The following is a 19,905-nucleotide window of genomic DNA, read 5'->3' on the forward strand; positions in this document are numbered from 1 at the left end:
AAATTAGAGATTGAATATATACAAAAAATACAAAATTGGACATTTAAAACCTCATCGAACTTTTAAAAAAGCCAGATTCATATTAGGATATATATATGTGTGTGTGTGTGTGTGTGTATGGATATATATGTATATATATATATATGGACTTATACCCCAATGTTTGCATTATTTTTGTTGAAGATAGATATCATACATCAGATTACTTAGTTTTTACACTGTTTTATGAGAATCTGAAAGTAACATAAACATTATGAGTTTGTGTTTTATTTCCTGGATAGCCATAGAATAACTTGGAACACGGAGATTTTCCTGTATTTCAAGAAATGCTTAATCATTTCACATGATGTTGAAAGATCTGAAAAGTTCAAAGAACGAGGTTTTGCTACCTAAAGGATCGTTTATCTCTGATCTCTTGTGGCAATCAACATCTGCTGAAACTATTCTCTCAGTGGCTCTGAGATTTGAACTACTGGGGATAAGACTAGATGCTTCCCTTGGGAGCCTTCTTGGATCACCCTTCACCTTGTTGTCTGCAGTGAATGAATTTTAGTCCCTGACAATAGATAGATGCTAAATCTTTTAGCCAAATAATTTATCTCTATAGTTCCACTTTTAACCTGAGAAGCTAATATTTCTCTCCAGGTTAAATACTCAATTACTTGGGTTTACTCAGATAAACTCTCCAAAGTCCTTTGTCACTCTAAGTATGACCTGACAAAGCTCAAAAACAGGAAATGTGAACTATAACCAGCAAACCTTTCCTAAATCGGCAGGCAGAGATTTGTACATATAATTAGAGAAACATTTGGTAACTATGTGATATTACGCCTCAATATCCAGAGATTTCAACAATTATACTCCTTTTCTTTAGAAATCAGAACTTGAAGCCCCCTAACCCATTTCAGTTAAGGTCCTGAAAAATTCAGGCTTTTAGTCACATGTCTCGTTGAACTGTCTAAATTCATTGAGCTTAGGGAACTGAATTGCAGAACCTTTCAAGAAGAGGGTTACTGTGTGATTCCTCATCTAACTACTGTTTCTAGGCAAAGTGGACAAGGTTTTAGACTCTCAACTAATCCTGCAGTGGAGTTTAGCAATTATGTAATGCATTTGTCCAGAGAATCCCCAGCATCTTTACCTGTAGCACTTTATTCCACTCCTTTAACTTTTCTGTAGAATTCTAGAAACATAAATCAAGGTGACACCATGTGGATATACAATTCAGTCCAAAGTTAGTCTTTCTTTAACAGTCCAAAATAATTAACACTGAAAATGTCAGCATCCTTGATATTCGTGTAGGTTTAAGATAGAAAGTTGAAAGAGCTACGGTTCATAAGTCAGTAAAGCTGTTAAGCAGTAAGATAAAACTGAACGTAAAGTCAAATTTTATATAGTCCATGACCCTGTTTTTGAATGACAAGACAGCTGTGCAGAGAGGTTAAGAAACTTGACTAAAATTAAATAGGAGGGTCAAAGCTGAGCCCAGAAACCAAGACTCCTGATTCTTATTAAACTTCGGAATCCACATGGAGCAAATGACTAAACTTACCCTGTACCTCCAGTTACTTAGCTATACATAGATGAGAAGTCAGCACGTGGAGGAACTGGCTGAAGGTTTGGTATTGGAGATATAAGGAGCAAACATTACCTTCTGATTCTGTTAAGTTTGAATTGGAGGTCTTTCTGAAATTGAGGTTTTAGATACACTCCATATGCTGTGATTCTGGGCTTGCTCCAAGCAATTGGAAGCTTTTCTGAAATACATAAATATATCTTGGGAACTTACATGTGGATATAGAGACCAGTAAAAGTAAATGCCTCATTTTAAATGTTTAAATATGGTCAAAAAACACATCTTCATAAATAATTTTTATAGTAACTAGCTGTGCTTTTATAATATTCTGAATGCCTAATGTGGCACATCCTTCTAAAGCATCTACATTTTTAAAATGTCCTTCACATATATAAGCTGGGAAAGCAATTTCTAAACCAGAAAAAAAATAGTGCTCATGCAATATGAGCTTGAATTTGTTGAGGTGGGAGGTGAAAAGGGAAGAAGAATTTTTGTGGTCACAATCAAGAACAGAAATATGCATAAGCTCTGTGATGAATTACTTGTAGGAAACTTAGACTCCTATATATTCAATTTATTTTAGTTTGATAGTCTCAGAACTACAGCTCCTCAGCTTAAATGCAGCAAGTCTTATTGAAAAGTGTGACTCAATTAAAATTTATTGCCCCAGCTTCTTCTTTTAACTATATTTCAGAACCAAATTGGGCCCTCAAGGACTCTTACTCAGTGTCTCTCTATGCCAATAACATTTACGTTTTTGTAGCTGTAGACAGTGTTTGCTCTTGGAGCAAATGTATACCTCTAGAAGACAAATATATCAGATATGTTAGTATCTTACTAAAATGCTTGTTTATTGATACCTCCATTTAATAAAAAAAAGATGCTTAATTTATAAAGTGGCATTAAGCTTTACTAGCAAAACTTAAATTAACAGGAAGTTATCCTAAAAAAGAAAAAGAAAAGGAAGGAAGATAGGAAAAAAGAAGAAAGGAGAAAATAAAATAAAACAAAAAATTCAGAAGGGATATTATTACACCATCAAAATCCAAGTATTAGAAGATTGGCTCTGGTGAGTTTGACCCCTACTCTTCTATTAGTAAAGGTATAGCCTATGACAGGGCTATACAATATCCCTAGAAAGTTGATTTCACTTAGTCTGTATAAAATCCCAGATAATTTGTAGACCTCATGTGGTTTCCTTTCCCTTGCTGATTGTACAACATTTAAAGCAGTAGTTCTCAAATGGGGATGATTTTGTTCCCCAGAAGATACTTGGTATCATCTTGAGGCATTTTTGGCTGTCACAACTGGGAAGATGCGAATGTAATCTAGACGACAGCAGTGGAAGTGCTGCTAGATATCCTACAATGCACAGGACAGCCGTCATAGCAAAGGATGGTCTGGGGTGAAAGGTCAACAGTGCCCTTTTAAAGAAACCTTGCCCTACAAGCTTCCCATCATGTGCAAAAAATGGGAGTGGGGATCAAATGTTTCTCTCAGGTACTTTCTATTTCTTCCTGTTCATATTAGACTGCAAGTTGCATGGGACAATATAGACTGCATTACCATTTGTGAACAAATGTGCAACAGACTAGCCATCTGTTATCAGGCCTCCTAGAATGTGGAACTTCAAGCTATCACAAACATAATGCAGCAAATCATAAGTCTTGTGTGCCTGTTACAATTTTATTTTCATTTGGTTTCAATTAAACACTTGAAGTTACTTACCACCCTCCACCCTAGGCTCTAAATTTGAAACATAGCCACTCTAGTTTTGATGTTCTATTTTCATTTTATCAAGACATCATGGAGTAAAATCATACATAAATGTATACCTCTAGAAGACAAATATATCGGATATTTTAGTCAGTATGTAAGTCTTACCCTTGTGTAATTTTTTAAATGTTTTCACAGTTTACTTAGCCTCGTTATACAAAGGGGTAATGTCCATGTGTGTAAACCAAAATTATTCTTTAATTAATTATAGTTTTAGGTTGGTAAAGTACCTACAACATTAATATTGAAGCAGTCGATGTAGAATGTGTATTGTTTATGGAGTCAAATGAAAATCTTTATAGCATTCTACAAACTCTAAAACATATAATCCATACAACATCTTGTGACATATTTTCATAATTCTACAGATACTCTAAAAAAGTTGATGCTCAGTGAATCTTATATTAACTATCATTGTGGAGTTTTTCAAATGTATTGATGTAACAACACTATTAAATAGTAGCATAAGAAAAAAGAGGACATTAGAAAGCAGCAAGATTTAATAAAATAAACTATTATGCTTATATTGGCTCATTCACATTCACATACATTATGAAAAATTAGACTAAACTCATTATCAACTGAAAATGAACTGCACATTTAAAATGCTCAAAATGATCAGAAATCTTTAGTAAAATCTACTTTGCTAAGTCCACAAAATTATAAATCATATTCTCACTTGACAGAACAGCATGCTCTTTTGCAAGCAATAAAGTGTTGTAAACAGCAGAGGTAGAAAATAAGACACATTTTAAACTGGGGAATGCAGTGGTGAAGCGGGGCAGGTGGTTATTCCTCTAGACATCCCAGATCAGCAGGATAGTAAAGCAGTAGAAGGATCACAGAAGATGGAGTGACCAACTCTTGCTGGAAGACTCCCAAATTTCACCCAAAGAGTTTACGTTTGACCAAGATGTTCAGATAAGAACTTTACCAGTTACAGAAAGCAGGGAAAAAAAAAAAACAGCCTCCCAAGAAGAAAGACCATGTCTTTGGGAAGATAGCGTATATACAGGGGGAATTCAATTAAGATCACTGAGCATCTATTGAATGCCTAAACTGCACATCTGCCAAGATAACACCTAAAAAAGAAAATTGCTCTCTGTAGTGAGTGTGTATTGTTTATGGAGAGCACAAGTTCATGTGAATTAATACTCTTTATCTTCAGCTTTGTAATCTATCCAGTTTTTCATAAGCTTATGATTTCAAATTATAGTTTGGGTTTAGTATTTTTATTTGTTGCAGTTGATATGACAGGCACTACTACTACTACTTTTACTAGTGTTGAACACAAAGAGTTTGAAACTACCATGAAGAATTTAAAGAGTTTATGAGAATGGATGCATCTACCTTTTCTTAAATTCCGTAATCATTTTGCTGATTTGAAATTTCACCTGTAGTTTGATTTTTTTTTACTTCAAATTATATGTGTACCATGTTGGTTTATTATTATTTTATTTTTAAAGCCAGAGCAACTTGGTATTATTTGCTTGCCAAAGAATAAGAGAAGTTTTAACACTTTCTTTTTATCTGATTTAGTATTAATTGCTAAATTTGAATTGTTTTGTAGCTAACAGTGAGCTTTCCCTAGTAGTGTCATTTAATAAATTTGTTACATCAACAATAAATGTATCAATTAAAGGGAACTGAAAGGAAGGAACGGGCATAACATTTATTGAACACGCTATTAAGGAGCAGACACTTTTTTAGTTGCTTTATATATATGATAAATTCATGACAAATGACAAAATTTTCTAAATAATAACATATAATTCTTAATCATCTTTATTCTCTTTCTGATTCCCTCAATGATGGATGGTGTCATTTGCAATATGGTTAGCTAGAAAAGAGATAAGAGTCTTGAATCTGTGATTATTTCATTATTGGGGTTAAACTAATCAGTCTAATAAGCTACATATTAGCAGATAATGAAAATTCTCTAATGAGAAGGCCAAATGTTTCATGAATATTGAATAAATTATGGGCTAAATAGCTAGCTGTTGGCCAGGTGCGATGGCTCACACCTGTAACCCCAGCACTTTGGTAGGTGGAGGCGTGTGGAGCACTTGAGGCCAGGAGTTAGAGACCAGCCTGGCCAACATGGCCAAACCTTGTCTCTACTAAAAGTACGAAATTTAGCCAGGCTTGGTGGCGCACACCTCTAATCCCAGACACTAAGGAGGCTGAGGCACAAGAATTGCTTGAGTCTGAGAGGGGGAGGTTGCAGTGAGCCGAGAATGCACGGCACCACTGCACTCCAGACCTGTCTATGAACTTCAGCAGTAACAATGGGCAAGGAAACAACACTCATTCACATTTTCTTCTAAATAAAGAGTTTAAATTAGTCCCAGCTCTTGTTTTAGAATGAATTTTTTGGATGTCATACATAAAAATATAAATTAAGAGTTTTCCATTAAAAATAAAAATAAATATGTTTACTTCTAAGTACATAAGCTCAATTAACGGTGACCTGGGATGGAATCTGGACAGCGAGGAAAGGAACTGGTACACCAATTGATCAATAGCAGTATCTGGATAAATTAAGGAAACATTTAAAGCACTGCACCCTAGTTTCATTGTTGAACTGATTGAATGCCACTTACTTTTTGTGTGTTTGTAATAACATGTCCAAACTCAAATGAAAAATAAATTAGATTGCCTCACTTCCTCACGCTTTCCCATAAGGGCAGCAACTGAACCCTTGATACAGTTAAGAGACAAAAAGGAAAAGGAAAGTGTAAATCGAAAACCTGAATGACACAAGTAAAAAGACCATATCTACATTTCCAAAGCTAGCAAATCTTGTAGCAAGAGGCCTTTGTCATTTCACAGGTATCTACTGCACAATGTGGCCATGATACTTTTCCAAGGTACCACAGTGAGCTAAGAGCCAGAATATTTTGTTAAAAATTATTGCAAAGTTAAAGATAGTGTATAGGTCACCTGATCAGCAAGTATGCTACATTGAAAGGTTTAAAGTTGTCATTCTAACAGTAGTGTGTGTGTGTGTGTGTGTGTGTGCGCGCGCGCGCGTGCAGGCTACAACAATTACAAAACACAACCGGAAGAGCAGAATTGAAAATGTAAGTTTTTCTTATTAAGATAATTCACTATACATTTTTCCAAACATATATCTCTTTGTGTAAGTTTTAAACATTTTAATAAGATTTACACAGGTGTAAGCAAATAGACCATATCTAGTTGGAAAATATTCTGGAAATAATTTGGTTGACTCTATAACCATGTACTGCATTAGAGAACATACTGTACAAGTCCCAGGCAAGTTAAGAGATTCAGGTGAGTGAAGCTTTCCTTGAAGATATGATCATGCGACACAGCAGTTACCTCTCCAACATTATTGTGTCTGCATTTAGAACAGCGCAAAAGAGGATTCTCCTTCCAAGTTTAAACAGAAACATGGCTCTGTTCTTCCTAAAAAAGATCACCTTTCAGTATATCGCTATTTTAAGAAATTCTATTAATCTCAACGCTCTTGTCTCTGGAAAATGGTGAAGAAACACTTAAAATGAAACAACTCTTCTGTGTTTCTTTTTAACCCTGACTGAATTAAACCAAATAAATACACTTCTCTTTCATGGCTGTCAGCAACCTATTGTTTTTTTTCCTATGACTCTATTTTAGTTTCAACTAGAGACCTCGGTAAGGCAACAAATATCTGGGCCTAATATTTTCTAAATAGGTACAAAGTTTTCAGCATAGAAAGGGCCTTTTTTTCCTTTTTTTTTTCTCTTTTTAGTGCCATTTAAGTACACTTTACACTTTCAGTATTACTGAAAGTATACTGAAATGATCCTTTCAGTATAAGTATACTTATATACTTTTAGTAATACTCAAAGTATCCTTTCAGTAATACTGAAAACATACTTATATACTTAATTTCGTTCTGGAAAAAGAGAAGTAGCAAAGGCGGTTAGGAAAATGACAAGTGTCTATAACAGAGATAAGATATTTAATTGAGGTTTTTAGGATACTGTATCTCCCTTGTCCTATGAATACAACTTTGTTTGACTTTTGTTAATTCTCTGAGTTCTTAAGAAGGAGAAAGTAGGCCTAGTGATTCCATTTGGTGTCCTGAGTAGATTTTGTTCAATGCTACATGTATAAGTCCGCTTTTGTCAATATCAGGGAGTAGTATTTGAAATTTTGAATTATGAAAACATAAACTTGGTCTAGGCATATGTGGATGAGTGCTTTGGGGGTTTTAGTGCACTTCGCACACTGTAGTTTATCTCCATAACTTCCAAGGCTGTCTTTTCTCTGGCTCCGGTCTCTCCAATTTGATTTGTTTTACTTCATCAATAGAAACTGTCAACTATTCTTCACCTGATAGCTTCTTAGGAAGGTTGTGTTCACTGTGCGTCTTTGCATGCTTATTCTTCCTGCTGTTGGTGCTTTTCCATTTCCTCAATTCTCTGCGCAGTTTCATGCATTCTTCATGACTGTGTAAGCTCTACCTTTTCAAAGAGCTTCTGGCAGTACTCTCCCTGAGTAGCTCACTTGTGCCAAAACAGCAAGGAGAAGTGCTCAGTTTTGCTGAGTTAGTTCCAATCTTAGCACTCTCCTAGCCAGGATAAAGTTTCCCAAGTGTATCTGTGATTAAATAAAAATTGGACATTTTAGCTTCCTCTTCCATTATATTTCTTCACACCGGAAACTGTTTTTCTAGAACATAGAGTTTTCTCCTCTGTGCTTTGATTTATGCCATTGGCTCAGAATATGAGAGTATTGAGCTAACATTTATTGAGTCCTTACTATGTCCTAGGAAGAAGCCTAAAGATTTTACTGCAGTCTGTCATTTAGTCCCACAACAATGCTATGAATCAGGACTATTACGTTCTCAGTAACAGATGAGGCTCACATTCCGGCATAACAAGGCTTAGAAACTTGTCTCCTAAGTTGCTAATCCATTTGTTTACGTGAAGCACTGTATTGCCCCCTTGAGCATCACTTCAAATCCAGTGGCGTGCTATGAGGCCCAATAGAAATCGGTCATATTTTGATGAACATGGCTTAAGATTTTGATGATGTGAGTTCTTTGAAATATCCATCCCTTTTTTCTTATATCAAATATTGTACTCATCTTTCAAGTGACTCCACTTGAAATTGAGGTCACTTAATTCATAAGTGACCTCCTCAGTTTCTCTAGTGAGAATCTTGGCTCCTCGTTCCACATCCACAGTGGATTTTACTACTGTCTTACTAATCAGGGTAAGGTCCATGGACCAGCATCACATGGAGTTTGTTTGAAATGCAGACACTGACTACACACTCAACCTCCTGAATCCAAATTTTCATTTTGCTGGGAGTAAGCTGTATATGATTTATATGCATTATAAAGTTTGAAAAGCAGTGTGCTAGATACCTATTTCATTCTGTATTTAGGTTTTTGCAGTAACTCATTATTACTCCTGTTTGCCTGACACTTTCCAAACAAAAGAGCCACTATGTTATTTATAATTATTTCACCCAAAATAACTAGCATAATACTTCCTATATGGTTGACAATCCGTACATCTTTATTAAGTGTATTTATTGAACTAAGAGCAAATTCCGTAGACATTACACTTTTATATCTCCCATAACTCATAAAAGCAATATTATTCTCCTCTAAATTATACATTCTGGTAATGTAATTATTATGTCTAATTTATATGGTGCTTGCCTGCTATCCAGAAGACACTTCAATGATTAATGATGAAATGAAGCATGCAGTAAATTAATCATGATGATTATTATATTGAAGAGAGTTTTAAAAAATATTTTATTTTTAGTTTATTTAGGTAACAAACACCTGTAAGTACTTATGTGCCAGGGAGTGGCCTAAGTTCTTTACAAATATGGACTTATTCACATGCTGAACTTCGATTGCTTGGTCAAGCATAAATCTGGGTTAAATCAATGAAGGTTGATTTGTGATACCTCTTTTAATTCTAATACATGTCATATCACATCTACTTCAGGTTGTTTTGTTGCAGATGATTAATTTACATGCTATAGTTGATATAAAATGTCAATATTTAAGCAATTTTCTTTTTTATATATAATTTCAAAATCCTTCCAAATTATTTGGAAGTAAAATTTGCTGTAAATGGTATGCTACTTCTGGTTGGTATTAAAATAGAATAACATCAGAATGTTTAACAGAAATGCATATTCCATTTCAGAACAGAAATACTATGAGAAATTCTGTCAGGTTTCAGACTATGTTATGTATATTATATGTTCTATGCATTGCTCATTTATGTAGACATGATTTTGTATTCAAAGGGGGGGAAGATCCCAATCAGGTGGACATCACCAGAAGCTATAGCCTACCGCAAGTTCACGTCAGCCAGCGATGTGTGGAGTTACGGGATTGTCCTCTGGGAGGTGATGTCTTATGGAGAGAGACCATACTGGGAGATGTCCAATCAGGATGTAAGTATTTGTGGTCTATGAGTTATGAGTTCAGATGAAAAGATCAAGCTGTGCAAGGAAGTGGAACATAATGAAACCGGGTGACTCCTGGTTTGTAACACTGAAATAAAATATTTAGCAGCAATGAAACTGTTTCCAAGTCTCACAAGGATATTAACTATTCTTACAGATTTACATATTTCCCTCAAGCAAGGGTTTAGAAAAAAGACGAAAGATACATTTGTAGTGAAAATGTAATGAAATAAGTGACCTGTAAGATAACCTCTAGATTCTAATACATGTTGAAGTTTGAAAGTCACTGCTTTACACCATTGAAAAGTACTAATGAACTAATAGTTACTTAATTTTACAGCACTTAGGATTTTACAAAAAAAAATTACTATGATTTGAAAGGGACCATTTGACCTGTGGTATAACTAAAACCTGTATACTAATTTTGTCCATGTTCATTCATATATGTTTTTCATAGAGAACTATATAACTAAATAATAATTTCTTTATAACACTAAATTTCCTCTATCATTTAACATTTCTTTTTATTTTAACCTGCAAAGGATCTTTATATACTCTCCTTTCCTACATTTATGTTCTTTCAATCTTCCTTTATATAATATTTTAGGCATACATAATTTCTTATTTATTTGATCAGTTGTTATCCTTTTAGGCAACTGAAAATGAGAAGTTTTCCCACTTACCTTTAAAATAACCATATTTGTGAGCCCTGTCCATGAAAACATAAAGTAAGTGACACTTCCTGGTTCCTGAAAACTCTGCTTCTCACACAGGTAATTAAAGCTGTAGATGAGGGCTATCGGCTGCCACCCCCCATGGACTGCCCAGCTGCCTTGTATCAGCTGATGCTGGACTGCTGGCAGAAAGACAGGAACAACAGACCGAAGTTTGAGCAGATAGTGAGCATTCTGGACAAGCTTATCCGGAATCCCGGCAGCCTGAAGATCATCACCAGTGCGGCAGCAAGGTGACACATTCAATTTGGTATCCTGCATTCACTCTGAAATTTGTGTTTGCTATCTCCAAGATGTTAATATTTTTGGCCCACCCCACAAATACCTTATTTGAAACTTGTATTCCGCAATATTAGAGAGATGTAGTTCCCCTTTCTTTTTTAATCTTTGGAATGAATTCTCCTGCTCCTTAATGGGAATGATGAAATTCTGAGATATGTTTTAACATGTATCTTGACTCTACCTTCAGGCTTGTTTAAGTCTTTGGGAAATAGGAATACTGGTGGGGTGCGATATCTCATGCCCGTAATCCAAGCACTTTGATGGATCACTTGAGGTCAGGAGTTCGAGACCAGCCTGGCAACATAATGAAATGCCGTTCCTACTGAAACCACAAAAATTAGCCTGGTGTGGTGGCAGGAACCTGTAATCCTAGCTACTTGGGAGGCTGAGGCTGGAGAATCTGTGAACCTGGGAGGCAGATGTTGCAGTGAGCTGATATCATGCCACTGCTCTCCAGCCTGGTCAACAGAGTGAGACTCTGTCTCTAAATAAATAAAATAAATAAATATACTGATCACATACTTCTTTTCACCCTTCATGACTAAAGCAGTCCTGATTCATCTTTCATTTGAAATAATGAAAAAGAAATTATCCAAAATATTGCACTGACTAGCAACATGCAAGTTTTCCCCAGTTAATTAAACAAATGTTTGTTTAATCCATATTGCATACCAATTACTTTGCTAGACACCATTGAGTATAAAACTAAGAGTAAGATAAAACCAGTGCCCCTGGACAACACCACAAATGTTAATATTCTACAGCTATAATGTAATCCTGGATGCACAAAGTCTATTTAATTTTATGCATATTCCTCTAGGTTAAGAACCACTGAGTTCTCTCAGTGTTTAGAAGAATGTAAATTAAAGTGTATCTACAAAGTACAGTGGAAGAAAGAAGGAAGAAGAGATTAATTTTGTCAGAGGCCATATAAGAAGAAAATAAATATTAATGTATTTAGTGCCTCTCAGAGTAATTAAAGACAAAGATATCTTGTTTAATAATTTTGATTCTCATTGCACGCATATGAAAAAAAGTTCTTTTACATTTTGATAATGCATTCTTCTACAGGCTTTTAATTTTTCTTTCTGATCTGTCACGTAAGTTAGTACATATTTTATACTTTTAAAACATTCCTCTTGACAACTAGAGAGAGAAGCATTTCAGACCTATTTGGGACCTCTAGCGATATGCCTACTCAATGGCTTGGACTTGTGAGTTCAATAATATCTTGATTGGTACAATGGAGTTTTATCAGGAATGATGACTTGTGGGTTATTGTGCCTTCTTTGCATAACCAGTTGCTTCTCAATATTGATTCTCAATTGTGCCAGTTTTAGGTCTCAATAATACTATCCTGCCCTGTTGTTTCCATTGCTACAAAGCTTACTGACTAAAGCTGGCATTCAATGCATGGGAAATTCCTTGGTTTCTGCCTGAAGTTATCTCTTTGAAGATCAAGCAGGGCGTGTGTGTGTGTGTGTGTGTGTGTGTGTGTGTGTGTGTGAGTGAATATGTAAGTACATTACAAGTTTGATTAACCATGCCTCAGTATCATATTTTTGTTAAAAAATCAATCATATTTAATACTATATTTTAAGATGTCAAAAATCAATGCCCCTGAAATCCACAGGGAATAAAACAGCAAAATTTTAACATATAAACTTTTTTTATCCGTTCTTCTGTCAGTGGATACCTATGTTGATTCCATATCTTGGCTATTGAGAATAATGCTGCAATGAACATGGGAATATAGATATCTCTTTGAAATACTGACTTCATTTCCTTTGGCTATATACCCAGAGTGGGATTGCTGGATCATATGGCGATTCTATTTTTAGTTTTTTGTGGAACCTTCATATTTTTTTTCCATATGGCTGTCCCAATTTACATTTCCTTACTTGCCAATGTTCCCTTTCTCCACATCTTCACTAACAGTTGTTATCTTTGGACTTTTTGATAATAGCCATCGTAACAAGTGTGAGATGATAGATCATTGTGATTTTGATTTTCATTTCTCTAATGATTAGCAATGTTGACCACCTTTACATAAACCTGTTGGCCATTTGTCTTCCTCAGAAAAAAATGTCAATCAGGTCCTTTGCCCATTTTTAATAGGGGTATTATTATTTTTGCTATCAAGTTGTATGAGTTCCTTATATACATTGGATATTAGCCATCTATGAGATATATTGATTGTAAACATTTTCTCTTCTTCTGTGGATTGCCTTTCATTTTCTTGTTTTCTTTACTGTGCAGAAAATTTTTAGTTTGATATAATCCTCCTTGTTTAATTTGGCTTTGGTTCCTATGATTTTGGTGTCGTCTCTACAAAATTGTTGCTAAGACTAGTGTCATAGAACTTTCTTCCTGTGTTTGCTTCTAGAAGCTTTACAGTATTAGGTCTTCAGTTTACCCATTTTGTGTTGATTATATTGAGTGCACATTACCCAGTTTTTACATAATAGTTGAAAAAGTTAAGTAGGAGAATCATAAACAAGATCTTAATATCAGTATATAAAAATCATAGATTATTTATTGAAAATAACACTTAGGAATCACTACGATTGAATCTAGTAATAAGTCCTTAAATAAAACTACCCGTAACTTATTCCATAAGGATAAATCTCTATCCCAGACTTGACAGAGACTGTGTAGACTCTTAGAAATTCACCTGACAGTTTAACAACTAACAGGATGACAAACCTGTCCTTCCCTGGGCCATGTGGTCCTCATTTTGTACTCTGAAGCCATTTATTTTGATCTTTACAGCGTAGATAGTAATCACAGGAAAAAAAAGGCTTTACCTATCATAAAAACATTCAAACCATTTTCAAAGCGAACTCATGTAATGTAATGTAATGTGAGGATATCTAATACCAGTTTCATAGAGAAAAGTACTCTTACTATCAGATCATAATATGTGAGGCTATGTCCTAGCATCCAAATTTTAACATACTTTCATTAATTCACTTTTCCACTCTTATTGAAATATATCAAATGCTTTTTCCTTACATATTTTTCTTTAATACATGAACAAGTTTGATGTATTTTGTCATAAAACATGATTTTAGAAAAAAAATCAATATTTTCTATGAAAAGACAACCATCTTAATGTACAGCATATAAACATTTTGGCAATTCCATTTATATTTTTACTTATTACCATCAAAATGCACAATGGGTTAGATTTGGTCATAATGCATTTATCATTGACAACCTCACACTACTATATGCAACTATGTCGAGAATGTTTTTTCTCTTTATAAAATTTGCTTTCCTCCTTTTGACAATGATTATTTCATCCTTTTCATAACTGATTAAAATGACCCACTTCTTTAATTTTTAGTGATGTCCCTGCCAAATGCTTTACTGAGAAAATAAGCCATTAGATGGGGACTTCCCACAGCAAAACAGAAATATATTGGCACCTGCACCTACCCATATTGTCCTTCTTTCCTCTAATTATAAAAGGAAGTGTCCCTCTATTTGTCAGAGGCTAATCCTCTACTCTCCCTCTCTCCCTGTCTCCCTCTCTCTCTTCTACATATCTGGGCTCTTTCTTTATGTAGGATCATTGCCACAAACATATGTTCTATTATATTCTTTCTCGTTATCTTATTCTTATCACCAGGGGAACGTGTTACACATACAAGTATCCAGGTCTATCCCAAGAATCTCCAGGAAAAGAGAATGGAGTTTGGATACTTTATAAAAACTTTAGGTGATTTTTTTTTCTCATCTGGAAAATTTAGGAGATATTGCTTGTCAGTATTACCCCTGCTGGCCCCACATCTCTGCCAACTACTTCCCTACTTCTCTAACACTCTTCACAGCCAAACTTCTCAAATAATGGACACACAGACACAAAGTCAATATTCTGAAAATTTATCAATTTTCTCCCCCGGCCTGATCCTTCCACTGCTTAATTAACTGCATATACCAGCAGCTACCCATTCACCTAACCAGGAATTGGAGCAACTCTTGGGACCTCTTTCTTGCCCTCCACACTGTGATCATCTGGATCAATGAGATCTATCTCTACCCCTTTTCACTGAGAACGTTTTCCTCATGGCTGTTTCATCTTCTGACCTGGACCACTGCACTAGGCTCCTAACTTGTCCCCTGCTTTGATTGCTGTCGAACTCCAAACATTTTTTTGCACAGCCTCCAGAATCTTCTTATCAAAACATATATGATATAGTTTTAGCCACTTGTTTATAATCAATATTGAATTCATGTTACATTTATGAAAAATTCTAGTCTCCTTTTGATTGTTTAAAAAGCCCTGCTGGCTGAGTGGAGTGGCTCGAAACTGCCACACTAGCTACACAGGAGACTGAGGCTAGAGGATAACTTGTGGCTAGGAGTTGGAGACCAGTCTGGGTGTCTCCAACACCAGACTGGTCTCCAGACTGGGTGCAAGACCCCCATCTCTACAATTTTTTTTTAAATGGGTCGGGCATAGTGGTGTTTGCCAATGGTCTTAGCTACTCAGGAGGCTGTGGCAGAAGGATTGCCTAAGCCCAGGAGTTTGAGGTTACAGTGAGCAATGATAGCAACACTGCACTCAGCCTGGGTGACAAAGCAAGACCCTGCCTCTTAAAAAAATGTATAAATTAATTTAAAATAAAATTTTGAAAAGTCTTGCTTCTCCAACGTTATTTATTTTATTCAAGTAAATTTTATTCACCAACTATTTTTATATAATACAATGAGATGACTATAGTCAATAATACCTTAATTGTGTATTTTAAAATAAATAGTGTTTTCTGCCCCTCTTTATTATATACCAGTCTCCCATGTGCAAGGGATAGACTCTGAAGAAAAATAAAGAGGAAAAATATGATCCCTGCCCTCCTGAAGCTTACATGATAGAAGATGCACAGTAAACAACAGACAAGTACAGACCAGAGGAGGGAAATCAGTAAATGGCCGTGATGGGCAATAAGGAGTAGCTGGGAAAGAGTCTGAGGAGTTGATGTTTGAGACCTGCAGGAAGGGAGTGAGCCAACTGTGTAAGCTCCCCCTCACCAAAAAGAATATTCTTGGCGCAGGATTAAAGAAAATGCAAAAGTCTTGAGATGAGAAAGGGCTTGGAGAGTTCTAGGAAGTGGCAGAGAAGAATGTGACTGAAGGGAGTCTGTCATGAACCTAAGGAGGTAAACAGAAGCCAGAGCACTTGAGGCTACACAGGCCATGGTGAGGACTTTGAAATATTTTTCAAATGCATGAGGAATTCATTAGGCATTTGGACCAGAGAAGTAAGATGATTTGATTTATATGGCTGCTTTGTAGAAGGAGGAGCAAAAGTTATGAGGAGGTGGGGGTCATTTTAACCCTTCGACTTGTGCCACCTTCACCTAAACAATACTCTAACCTCAGTGGCCACTTCTAGTTCCTTCAGAAAGCAAAAGCATTTCAGAAGATTGTAGCATATGCTGTTTGCCTTGTCTCAGATTCTCCTTTGCACCTTTCTTCCTTAAGGAAGCAACTTACACATCATGTATGTACTGACTCATTCTGTGGCAGCACCAGAGAAATAAAGTTTAACGTCATTATTCTTTTACAGAGCACCATATTCACGTTCTTCATCATTATTTTAATTCTGTTTTCTGTGTTTGCGTGTGTGTGTTCTTTTAACTCTATTTTAATTCTTTTAAATGCATTTTCTTAATAAACTCTAAGCCCTGTGAGAGCACACACCATGCTTGGCTTGTATTGCCAGTGCAGATTGATAATGTGTGCTCAATAAATGTCTCCTAAATACCTAATAAATATATGCTGACATCATTAGTAAATTTCCATTTCAAAAGATGCAATTTGTAGAAAAAATTCCAGTGTTTTTCTGTTCTCCGAACAGATTTTTTTATAGATATTGATCATATGGTAAAAGCCTAAAGCTGTTCTCCTAAGCAAAATTCTACATGTGTACCTTTCTGTCAACTCAAGTCCAGAAATACACTCCTAAAAATATAATAGGAGACTTCAAAACTGAATTCGTGGCTGGTACAAAGCACTCAAGTTTCTGAATGATGTAGTTACTAAGATCAGTGCATAGAACTGTGTTTATACATGTACCCTGTAGTGTCCTTTAAGAAAAACAACATCATTCTGATAGAAATGATGTTTCTTCAGTCTTTCTGGATTTAGTAAGTTTTATGGTCAAATTTTAACTTTTTCTTGGTGACTGAGTACCTTTTGAAACTAATTGTTTGAATTTAAAAACGTTGTTGCATATACTGCAATAGAAGTCTTTTTATAATGCATCATTTCACTTTTCAGCCTTCATTAGAGTTGATGATTTATAGCAGTATCATTCTCAAAGAATCTTCCACCAAGAGTGTCTCTTTGAATATAATCACTGGAAGTGGGGAAGGTGGAAAAACTGATGGTCAGGGTGGGCCAGATCAAACAATTACTTAGATGCTGCAAGGGTGATGATAACGGAAGGAAAGTTATATTAAACTTTGTGTTATGCTTGTTTCCTAGTCATTGATTAATTTTTTCTAAAAGTAGAGTCAATCTTAAGAGATGTGAGGGTTTTAAGTTTTGATTGTACGTCAGTACAAGGCTACAGATGTTTATTCAACAATAACCTTGTGAGACACTATGTTAGGTCCTGTGATGATTATATAGATAACAGACATAGCTTCCACCCTCAACAGCTTAAATGTGGAAGAAAAAAGAATATTCAGAAAACTATAATACCCCTCAGAAAATATAATTATTAGAACAAAAATAAACGGGGTTCGGGAACCCTGAAGGGAGGTGAGTTTGCTTTTATATTTGGAGTTTTCTGGCATTTGTATGTAAAGGGGACTTTCAGAGAGTGGATGAAATTTCTACAGGCAGGTAACAGGAAAATAGGTTGGGGGAACACTACAGAAAAGGGAAGACACACAAATGGGTAGGATACTTCCAAATCACATCATATAATACAGTTTTGCTAGACTATAGGATAAAAAAAGGAAATTATGGGGAAAAAGCCTGATAGATCAGGGATCCTCGGCCCCTGTGCCACGGACTGATACCAGGCTGTGGCCTGTTAGGAACCAAGTGGCAAAGCAGAAGGCGAATGGCGGGCTGGCGAGCCTTACCGCCTGAGCTCTACCTCCTGTCAGATCAGCAGAGGCATTAGATTCTCACAGGAGTGCAAACCCTCTTGTGAACTGCACACGCGAGGAGTCTAGGTTGTGCACTCCTTATGATAATCTAATGCCTGATGATCTGGGGCAGAATGGTTTCATACTGAAACCATCCCCCACCACACCCGCATTCGTGGAAAGATTGTCTTCCATGAAACTGGCCTCTGGTGCCAAACAGGTTGGGGGCCACTGCGATAGCTGATGCATCAGGTCATGGAAGAGTAAATGTCATTTCTAGACATTTGGGCTTTTATCCATAAGGAAAGGGCAGACATTGAAGTTACTTAAGTGATATGTTGCACTGTGTGTAGGGAATAGTTCTTTGGCAGCTACTTCTGGAAAGGGCTGGAGGTGACGGGATTCATATGAGAGAATTAGGATTTCTATAGTCTGAGAAAAGGACCTGCTATGGTAGAGCAGCGAAAATAGACAGTGTGTGAATTCAAAATGTTTTATTAAAGTGAATTCTATAGGACATCGTGACTGAGATGCACAGAGTGACAGAGAAGGTATCAAATAATTCTTCCACGTTCTGAATGTACAGCCTTCTCATTGACAGTGGTAGAAGAACAGAAGGAAGGACAGGTCTGCCGTGCAGATAAGCATTCTTGGAAATAGTCAAGAAACTAATTTAAATGTTTGTATGCCTCCTGTTTCCACTGTATGTAACAAGGTGTAGTGGCAGCCAATCCAGAGTTTAGGCACCTTGTAAGGGGCTGTGGAGCCAGTCAGTGACAGGAAATGGCAATATGAGAAGGAAAACAAATATGAAACATTCATTAATATCTCAGAATGTGAACTCACTACATTGACTTCCACCAATAGAGAAAGAAAATTCCCTTTATTTTGAGCTTTGGAGAGCAGTACGAGTTATATCACAGAAGAATGTGAAGCGGTAGGTAGAAAAGAGGAACAATCAGGGTGATAGGATGAGGTTCGACTACTGCAGAAAACCACAGTGCAAGCCGCTTCCAAAAAGCGGATACACATTGTGTTATCAAAAGCTGAAAAAGGGAAGGAAAAGCAAAAACTGAGGGAAAAGACTTCCAGTTAAAAAGTAGAAGGATTTATAATCCTTTGGGTATATACCCAGTAATGGGATTACTGGGTCAAATGACATTTCTGGTTCTATATCCTTGAGGAATCGCCACACTGTCTTCCACAGTGGTTGAACTAATATGCACTCCCACCAACAGTGTAAAAGTGTTCCTATTTCTCTGCATCTTCGCTGGCATCTGTTATTTCTAGACTTTTTAATGATCGACATTCTAACTGGCGTGCACACATATGTTTATTGCAGCACTATTTACAATAGCAAAAACCTGGAACCAACCCAAATGCCCATCAATGATAGAATAAATAAAGAAAATGTGGCACATATACACCATGGAATACTATGCAGCCTTAAAAAATGAGTTCATGTCCCTTGCAGGGACAGGAATGAAGCGGGAGACCGTCGTTCTCAGCAAACTAACACAGGAACAGAAAACCAAACACTGCATGTTCTCACTCATAAGTGGTAGTTGAACAATGAGAACACATGGACACAGGGAGATGAGCATCACACACCAGGGCCTATCAGATGGTCAGGGGCAAGGGAAGGGAGAGCATTAGGACAAATACCTAATGCATGTGGAGCTTCAAACCTAGATGATGGGTTGATAGGTGCAGCAAACCACCATGTCATATGTGTACCTGTGTAACAAACCTGAAGGTTCAGCACATGTGTCCCAGAACTTAAAAAAAAAAAAAAAGAAGAAGAAGGAACATTGAGGTATTAAGATAACTATTTTGAATTTTGGAATAATATATATGACATTGTGAGAGACCTAATTATAAAATTGGATAATGAAAAAGACAAGGCAAAAAAAGAAGAAGATGTGCATAAAAGAATGAAAAAAGAGCTCTCCTCTCTTTTTTTAAGAATCAAAAAAACTTT

At 36.1% G+C, this 19,905-nt stretch overlaps 1 protein-coding gene across 3 annotated transcripts in view; it reads left to right on the forward strand.

The window, feature by feature from the left end:
* EPHA3 (EPH receptor A3) overlaps positions 1-19,905 on the forward strand; it is a 384,202-nt gene that overhangs the window by 347,775 nt on the left and 16,522 nt on the right. For all 3 annotated transcript variants that reach the window (XM_011977262.1, XM_011977264.1, XM_011977263.1), the window contains exons 14-15: positions 9,641-9,790; positions 10,576-10,769. In XM_011977262.1, coding sequence (XP_011832652.1) covers positions 9,641-9,790; positions 10,576-10,769 — 344 coding nt within the window. The remainder of the gene's footprint in view (positions 1-9,640; positions 9,791-10,575; positions 10,770-19,905) is intronic.

Source organism: Mandrillus leucophaeus, unplaced genomic scaffold (genome assembly GCF_000951045.1).
Source record: "Mandrillus leucophaeus isolate KB7577 unplaced genomic scaffold, Mleu.le_1.0 Scaffold176, whole genome shotgun sequence".
Classification (NCBI taxonomy): domain Eukaryota; kingdom Metazoa; phylum Chordata; class Mammalia; order Primates; family Cercopithecidae; genus Mandrillus; species Mandrillus leucophaeus.